This window comes from Drosophila hydei, unplaced genomic scaffold (assembly GCF_003285905.1).
Source record: "Drosophila hydei strain 15085-1641.00,03,60 unplaced genomic scaffold, DhydRS2 tig00008124-arrow-arrow-pilon, whole genome shotgun sequence".
Classification (NCBI taxonomy): Eukaryota; Metazoa; Arthropoda; class Insecta; order Diptera; family Drosophilidae; genus Drosophila; species Drosophila hydei.
Window position 1 is genome coordinate 71,017 of NW_022045834.1, and position 9,499 is coordinate 80,515.

Below are 9,499 nucleotides of genomic sequence, written 5' to 3' on the forward strand. Positions count from 1 at the left end.
ACGATTTGTTGTATAAGAGCCTTGCTGGAGCTCTTGTTGATTACATTAAAGATTTATTAGCTCCCAATAATAACATTGAAAATCAGTTGAAGACTGAGTTGAAGAATAAAGATTCTGAAATATCTAATCTGAAATCTGAAAAATAAATTAACTGAAAATAAAAAGGAAATCGAGACAGATAAAAGCAATGAGAGTCAGTTGAAGACTGAGTTCAAAAAATAAACACTCTGAAATATTTAATCTGAAAACTCAAGAAGTCGACAACAAAAATAAAGAAATAAAGAAATATTTGACCTCTAGCTGCACAGGTAAAGAGACAGGTATATACGAAATAAAAGTTCGTGGATCGAATCCGTTTGACCTGTCTTGTGATTCGACGCTCTTCAAGGTTCTTAAAGTAAACTCTTTTTACAGCTAATTCCGAAGTCTATTCTTTATCTTCCACATCTATATATCTTTTTACTATCTATATCCAGAAGATTTAGTGGGTATATCTACACCCTATGTATAATGCACAGTCTTAGAGCTCGCATTGAGCTGCTGCTCAATATTACAGTTACAGGCATAATAACTGAGATCGTAGAAAAGAATCTGTATTAAGCTAAATTGCTGCATATCATTTTAAATATTTATTTCATTTTTAATTTATTTTATTATTTATTTTCATATTAATACTTAAGCTCTCTGCTTGCAACATTTTTGAGACAAGCTCTGACGCTCTGCTCACTACCTTATCTAATGCCCAACAAGAGGAGCAAAAAAACAACAACAAGTTAATAGTTTTTCACGCAACATGTTTTTCATGGCACACAGCTGCTCTGTGTCGAACTTTTGTGGCATGTTGCAAGTAGCAGCTCCCTTCGGTCTAGCTCTTGCTCTCCTCCTCTCCCTGGCCCTTGCTGCGGTCCCCTGTGGTGCACTCAGCGCTTTGTTGTGGACTTTAAACGGTGCGGGTGTGTGAGAGTGTGTGTGAGAGTGTGTTTGTTTGTATTTCCGAGTGATATGGCATTTGTTTGCTTTGACTAAAAGTTTAAGGTTTAAATTTGTTCTTTCAATGGGTGTCTCTTATTAAAGCAGTTGTTTTTATATATTAAACATTTTCTTAACTGTATATAAGCATAAATATAGATAATATATTTTCATTTGTTAGAGTTTCTAACAATCCAAGTTTGAACAATCTTAGCCGCAATCAAGTGCACGCATCCCACCGCAAAATGCGGAGACAGTTGGTCAAGGACCTTCACAGCCACTTGTTGCCCAAATGCCAAGCGAAACATGTGTAAAAGCTAGCCACGCCCACAATTGTGTGTCAGTTTTTAATGTGAATAGAAGCTTATACATATGTATATATATATAGAAATATATATATATATGATATATAAAAATACAAAGCCCTAAAAGCCTAGCAAAAAAAAATTTATTGTACAAAAAGTCCGAGCTACAACAAGGACAACCGCAAAATGCTCAAACTGTGCAAACTTTTTAAGTGCAGAATTTATAGCTGGCGATTTGTTGTCTGGCCGGCTTTTTCACTTCTGCCCCGCTGTGCCTCAAAGGCCCATCCCCAAAAGCCGCGCTCGCTTTTCCACTAACCCATTTGGCAGCCCACAATTTGTTCTTAATGGTTCAGCAAAATCAATACAATGAGAACTAAAGTTCTCTCTCTGTGTGTGTGTGCGTGTGTTAGTGTGCATTTTAGAAAATATGAAAAGTCAAGAAAAGTTTTATGGTAAATGAGTAATGAGTGGCCTGACTGGCTGACATTATGGCCAGCCTCAGCAGCAGGCAAATGCCAACTCCATAGCCAAAGCCGGCGAGCATCGAGTTTGACCCAAATAAGTTTTGTAGCACAACTTCAAATACCCTAGAAATGTCTCGAAAAGGCTATATGATTATAATTGACATGGATCATAGATGTTAACTGTTTATGTTAATGTAAAACTCTAATATATTTTTTTCATATTTATATTATTAGTGGCTTCCTTTAACTTAAACAAATTTACAATTTTATGAAACCTAAAAAATTCTAATAGTATTTTTTATAATTTGTAAAGATATTTAATTTTATATTCTTGTCATTTTAATTAATAATTATAAGCCATTTGGAATATGTTATATATATGTATGTTTTATATATTCACACTGAAACCTTGGCTTATAAAAATATATATCAAATGTATATATATATATATATATATATATATATATATGTATATATATATATAATATATTTAATTTTAAAAAATTTAATATATGTATTAAAAAATTTACAAAATATATATAAACATTAAATGAAATATGTAAAAACATTTATATACAGGCGCATAGCTACGGTAAGTAGTTGTACGTTTTTTCTTATTTATTTTAAAATAAAAATAATATAAATGAACCCTTGAAAATTCACTTTTAACTGTCTTCAGCAATAGTTGCTGAAAATGAAAATATAAAACGAAAATAAAATGCATTTTTTAATTAGTTATTTCTTGCACTTACCAAGTTTGACATGCACTTGAGCAACTTTTTAATGTTTATGAATGGCTGCCCGTACGCCACTGTGTGCGTGTGAGGTGGGCGTGGCATCAGTGGAATAATTAATTAAATATGCGGTCGCTTGCGTCTGTTGAAGCTCGCAGCTTAAACTATTTGGCGTGCAATTCGAAACAGCTAAAAGCCGAGGCTTCCACACATCAGCCATAACTTGACTTAATTGATTTAAATATGATTGATGAACTCAAGCACAAGCACACACACGCACACATTCACACACATACTCTAAAGCACATATACGTAGTCGTTTTTCAGAGGTGCGTTTGATGAAATCTCAAAAACTTTATATATATATGAATATATAAAAACCTCTGATTAATTAACCGAATTCAAATTTTATTCAGATGATTTACAAGTTTGCGGCAGTGGACTCAATCCAAGTGCGAAGAGAAGCAACATCAGCATAGACACCAGGGTAGTTAGCCTTGGCGCAACCTTGACCCCAGGAAACAATGCCGACAAGCTCACCATTGGCGACCAATGGGCCACCAGAGTCACCCTGGCAGGCATCCTTAGTCTCGGTGTAGGCACAGACCATGGTTTCCAAGATCTTGTCCTGGCCGTAGGAATAAGTGCTTGAGCCGCAATCAGCGAGGGAAACCAAATCAACCTCCACTTGTTGCAGGGTAATGGTCGATGAACAGAACAAGAAGCAGGTGGTGCCCCAGCCGGTGACAACAGCAGGTGTGCCCGATGGTGGTGTGGTCTTGGCCAATGAAACAAAGCGTACGTTGGCTGATTGACGAACTGGAGAGCTAAGCCTGATCACAGCAACGTCGTTGATCATCAGTTTGCTATTGTAGCCCTCGTGGAATTTGAAAGCCGCAACGCTCACAACTTCGCCGCCCTTATTACGATCAGTAGAGCCAAGACGAACCTGCATCTCGTTGGCCTTGTACGATTGCATGCAATGGGCAGCGGTGACAACCGTCTGCGAATCGATCAAGCTGCCGCCGCAGAAGTGGGCACCTTTGGTCGTCTGAATGGACACCTGGTAAGGATGCGCCTCAATGGTGGTTGGCTCGCCATTGACGATGCGTCCAAAGGGAAACTCCTGTTCGGGCATTGCCTGGCAGGCGGCCAAGCAGGCCAATAGCCCAACGAAACTCACAATCAATCGATTCATATTCTTAGTAAATACTATACTAAACACCTATCGCATCGCAGCGCTTTTATACTAATTCTTATCAAACTGTTTGCCAGTCAAATTGTAAATCAAGCGTCATCTATCGTACAGCCATGTCGCGAGCACATAAATTCTCAGAAGACGTCACTTAGATTAGAAGAACAGCACGCGCTCAATGTTATTACGACGAAGACATCTACTAAAAATAAAACCTGTAATTTTTATAAATTATATGTGCTACAGATACCATAATCTTTGTGGGTAATAAATATCCCTTAGACGACTTCTTGTGGCCTTGCATATATGTTTCAGGGAAATCACTTACTATACCTATATATATAATATAATAAATATATAATATAAAATTAATATATAATTGTTTTTTATATTTCGAACATGAATTTCAGCTATAATAATTATATATTATATAATATTTATTATAATATATATATATATATATATATGTTTATTTTATTTATTTTATTTTTTTATTTTTATTTTATTATTTTGAAATTTATTTAATTTTAAATTCTTTTACTCATATTCAGTAGGCATCCAATGTTTTTATTAATTTTTATAGCAACCCACTAACTTATACACACACAGTTATACAGCTACCTTCACACACTCACTCCCTCACACACACACACACTCATTCATGAAATTGACACAGTTCCCCACTTGAGTTTGCCGCTCGGTCAGACCCAAACACTGCCATTCAGGCGAGCTTAAATTATTATTATATTATGCAAAAAGAAGGAGCAGAAGGCGAAGACGAAGACGAGGTAAGGGAGATGAGTGGCAGCAAGTGATTTTTATACTTTGCCAGTGAGTGAACTTTTATGCGACTAACCCAAAATCTGACAGTTGATTGCAGCGCAGCACAGCGCAGATGATTGAGATAATAAACCTGTTCGCATCTGTGGTTCAAGCTGGGACTGAAGTTAAAGCAAGTTAAAAATTGTTGATTACATTTGAATCCCAGTCATAACTGTCAGAAAATGCCTCGGCTCAGCTTTGGCATTTGGCAGACCCTCACAGTTGGCCCCTGTCTTTTACCCAATGCCTGCTGCTATTGATGGCCACATGGCGTATGTGTTATGTGCACAAAAGTCAGCTGCCATTATGTAATAAGCATATGAGAGAGAGAGAGAGAGAGAGTGAGAGGGAGAGAGAGAGAGAGAGGGAGAGTGTGTGTGAAAAGTTTATATATATTTAAAATGCACTCATATTAACGCCGCCTGTCAGTGTTTGGGTCGAGCAAGCACTCAACGTCCAGTTGTTGCTGCTTCTATCAACAGACCCTCGAAATACATTTCCATTCAGTTTCATATCATTATCATACGCTCTACTTTAATTTGAACTCATGTAAATGGCGCTTCGAGAGCAAATGTGTTAAAAGTTTACATTCTTATACACTTTCCATACTATAAAAGTAGTTTTGATGCGCCTCAACTCTGCGTGAAATATCGAGAGTTAGAAATACATTAAAATACATAACTTTGCCTCAGCTTCAGCAAACACTTTCATTCAATACATTCTAGTTTTAAGCAAGATTTATTGTGCATTGAATTTTATTAAAACTTTAAATCAAATTATCTTTTACTCAAATACGTATAGTTATCAAATTGATTCTAAAAATCACTTTTTTCATATTTGTGACTTACATAATTTATTTATATATTTTATTAGTTTATTATTTTATTTTCTAATATTTTATTTGTGAATATTTTTTATTACTTTATTTATTTTTTTTGTTTTATTTATTATTATATTATTTTAATTATTATTATAAAAGTAACTCATTTATTTTTATTTTATCTATTATTATTTTATTTTTTTGTGTATTATTTAATTTGTAATTTTTTATTAATTTCTTTTTAATTTTATTTGTTATTATTTTTTAAAATGAGTTGTTACATATTAACATTTTCTTTTATTTAAATATTTGATATTATTATTATATTATTATTATTATTATTATTATTATTATTATTATTATTATATTTTTTCTTATTCAAAAATAAGTATTTAAATTAATATTTATAAAAAGTCATTTTAAGTCCAATATCTCAAGTGCAGTCAAACTGATCTAGATCTATAAAAGATATTTCGATTTAGATACACTAAATTCCAACTGTTGCTAAATGGCTGTAATTAAGATTGTTAATTTTTTATTTTGGCAATTGCCATGCCCATCGAATGATTGAGGGTTAGGGTGTTCGCTCGCTTCTGTTGTTCGCATATTTTGGGTTGCACGTCAGCTATTTGTGCTGCATGCCACATGCCGCATATGCCACACGACTGGCATATAATTTTACACCTGCCTGAACGAACCAACGAACGAACATTGCTATTGCACCTCTCTCTCTGTCTCTCTCACTGGCTCTCTCCATTCTGGTTGCCAAGGGGAATCGAGGGAGCCAGAGCGAGGGGTGCAACTTTTGTTGTAGCCGGGTCAATTGCTGTCCATTTGAGCCAGGCCCAAAAGTATGCAATATTTTTGGCCATCTTTTTTTGGGTACTTTGTTTTTTGGTAGCTGGGCAAATATGATACTAAATCACGGCCTTGCCACGAAAAGCATTTCAGGCAGTTGATTACTGTACAAACTATGCAGCCACAAGCCGAGCCTGTGCAACAATATGTCCCGCAAATGTTGCAGCAGAGTGTTGTTTTTATATTTTTGGTCAGCATACGGCATACTAACTAAATGGAAAATTGATAACTGTTTGTAAAATATTGTGTTCAGTCGTATTTATTGACTTTTACTTAATATTCATCAATATTTTGAATGAAACTTGTTTTAGATTACTTTAGATTGGTTTGGATTATGATGGGGCTTAAATCGAATATTGAATTGAGTGTTGCACTTTGAGTGATGCGCTGAATAGATGAAAGTGAACTTTGAATTGCAAATTTCTTCTTAGAGCGACCAAGCTAGAGTGATACTATTTGCACTGACTGTATTGTAGCAGCTGTTTAACTTATCGATAGCATTTTGTTGTCGTCAGATTCCATGTGAATTGCCATTTAAGCTGTGTCAAATATCTATTTAATTATAGTTTTATTTTAACAAATTGGAGAACAAATTTATCTAAACTAAATTAGAGCTGTTAGATTTGTCGATGGCACAGTCAATAGTATCTATGGATATTAATTTTTAAATAATCTTTTCATATAAATAACATATATTTTAATTGAGTCGCATCTCAGCAAGCAATGTTTAGCAAGTCAAACGCTGTTAAGGCAGCTCTTAGAAATTCTTTGAAATCCTAAAATTGTAATAAATTAATTTTCTTGAATAACAATCAATGTTATAATTTTAAGATTAAAATTAATTAAATAATTGTAATTATTATTAAATTTAAAAGATTAACTGATTTAGTTTTTAATAACTAATTCAGAATTTTCAAAAGTTGTTACAAAAGTTGTTTTTGAATCTTAATATATTTTTTTAAAAAGATTAAATTTTATTTGTAACTATTTATTTAATATAAAAGGTTTAAAAACTAATTTTTCCACTGGTAGTTGCGAGCTGTTATGTCGATCGATGCATCGAATGAAGTCGCTATCGATAGCTTTACAGTACCTTATACACAATTTCTAAAAGCTCTCAATTACTTCCAATGTTGACGCATATAAGTCTCTTCTTAGCTTACTTAAGATATTTTTATGTCTTCGAATCGTTGACTATTCAAGCTGTGGCTGATATCGATTGCTTGCCTTTGGCCACGCCCAGTCGGGCATTTTGATTAAAAATGTTTCGCTGTTCTTTTTTTAGATAAAAGATAACATTTAGACGCGACTTTTGTCCGGCACCCACGCACAGCCTAGGATCCGGTTGGCAGACGTCGTTTTATTGCCCAAGCTGTGGGCGTGCCAGTGGTTGTCGTTGTTGTTTTCCATAAAGCTGTTAAATACTTAAGTGTAATTTATAGCATGCGATATTATTCGTTTGTGCTGTCATGTTTGCTAAAAGTTTTACATATGGCCAAAGCCAAAACGGTGCTCGAGCACAAAAACTTAAACCAAGTCGACGACAAGAACTCAATGTATCTTATGGACACACAGCCCAAACTCAAGTCACAACACACACGCACACGCATACACAAACTCTTTATATATGTATATTGTTGTTAGTTGGGGTAACCGATCCCTCTGCCCACTGAGGCAGTTAGTCAACTTGTCGTCGTCGTCGTCGTCGTCGTCTTGCGTCCTTGCTCATCCTCGTCAAAAGTTCTCCACTCACTTCTAATAATTCTTTGCATATTTTCAGCTGGTTTCGAGTGGCTTGTTTTGTGGCTGAGCTGTGGTTAGAGAACGTGTGTGTATGTCAGTCTATTAGAACTTAATAAATGAGCAAGTTATAGACAAGTTGTGCCATGCCTTGGCTGCTGCTGCTGTCATGTGGCTAACTGATGGCACGATAATGTTTACAGATTGACATTGGGCCAAGAGGATTAAAAGCCATTAGACGCAAGCTCAAACTGTAGCCATCTAGAGAGAATAAACAATGCAAAAATAACCAATTTGTGGCTAAATATGATTTAAGCTTTAAGCTGAATCATATCCATAAATGAATATAAATATTTACACATGAGAAACAGTATTCTGTGAAGATATGCATGAAGAACTCTAAATTGTGCCTTAAAAACGTAGGAAAGGGAAAGTGAGAAGAAAAACCTCTGATTAATTAATCGAATATATAAATTTTATTCAAATGATTTACAAGTTTGCGGCAGTGGACAGAATCCAAGTGCGAAGAGAGGCAACATCGGCATAGACACCAGGATAGTTGGCCTTGGCACAGCTTTGGCCCCAGGAAACAACGCCGATAAGCTCACCATTGGCGACCAATGGGCCACCAGAGTCACCCTGGCAGGCATCCTTAGTCTCGGTGTAGGCACAGACCATGGTTTCCAAGATCTTGTCCTGGCCGTAGGAATAAGTGCTTGAGCCACAATCAGCGAGGGAAACCAAATCAACCTTAACCTGTTGCAGGGTAATGGTCGATGAACACCAGAAGAAGCAGGTGGTGCCCCAACCGGTGACAACAGCCTGTGTGCCCGATGGTGGAGTCGTCTTAGCCAGCGGAATATAGCGCACCTTGGCTGACTGACGAACTGGAGAGCTAAGCCTGATCACAGCAACATCGTTGGCCTTTTCTTTCTTAGTGTAGCCCTCGTGGAATTTGAATGCCGCAACGGTCACAAGCTCGCCGCCCTCATTACGGTCAGTTGAGCCCATACGAACCTGTAGCTCGTTTGGGGAGTTCTTTTGCAAGCAATGGGCAGCGGTGACAACTGTCTGCGAATCGATCAAGCTGCCGCCACAGAAGTGGCCACCTTTGATCGTCTGAATGGACACCTGGTAAGGATGCGCCTCAATGGTGGTTGGCTCGCCATTGACGATGCGTCCAAAGGGAAACTCCTGTTCGGGCATTGCCTGGCAGGCGGCCAAGCAGGCCAATAGCCCAACGAAACTTACAACCAATCGATTCATATTCTTAGTAAATACTAAACTAAACACCTATCGAATCGCATGGCTTTTATACTAACTCTTATCAAAATGTTTGCCGTATCGAGGGCTGATAAATTCTCGAAAGACTTCGCTGGGATTGTACTAGTTACAATTATACAAGCTAAAACCGAATCATAATTAGTGCAGATTAACAAATGACTTGACTCAGTAATCAGCATTGGGTATTTCCTTGTATAAAGTCCAAAGTAAGATTTGACATGTAGATACCGTTGGAAGTACACAAAAAGATGAGAAGAGACTCTAATAAATAGATTACAAACATGGCTAAAAACTAATCGATATCT

The 9,499-nt window shown here is 36.2% G+C and overlaps 2 protein-coding genes across 2 annotated transcripts; both read right to left on the reverse strand.

The window, feature by feature from the left end:
• Positions 1-2,867: 2,867 nt before the first annotated feature.
• On the reverse strand, positions 2,868-3,692 carry LOC111594285 (trypsin). The gene has a single exon (XM_023307529.2). It carries the CDS (start codon positions 3,671-3,673, stop codon positions 2,897-2,899), a length of 777 nt encoding a protein of 258 aa, XP_023163297.1. The 5' UTR covers positions 3,674-3,692; the 3' UTR covers positions 2,868-2,896.
• Positions 3,693-8,384: 4,692 nt separating this feature from the next.
• Positions 8,385-9,183, reverse strand: LOC111594287 (trypsin-like). Its single transcript, XM_023307532.2, has one exon. The coding sequence runs from the start codon at positions 9,174-9,176 to the stop codon at positions 8,400-8,402; it is 777 nt and encodes a 258-aa protein (XP_023163300.2). The 5' UTR covers positions 9,177-9,183; the 3' UTR covers positions 8,385-8,399.
• Between the last annotated feature and the right edge of the window lie 316 nt (positions 9,184-9,499).

Excerpts from the sequence above, each read along its gene's own strand:
- LOC111594285 (XM_023307529.2), bottom strand. The coding sequence starts at position 3,673 with ATGAATCGATTGATTGTGAGTTTCGTTGGGCTATTGGCCTGCTTGGCC.
- LOC111594287 (XM_023307532.2), bottom strand. The coding sequence starts at position 9,176 with ATGAATCGATTGGTTGTAAGTTTCGTTGGGCTATTGGCCTGCTTGGCC.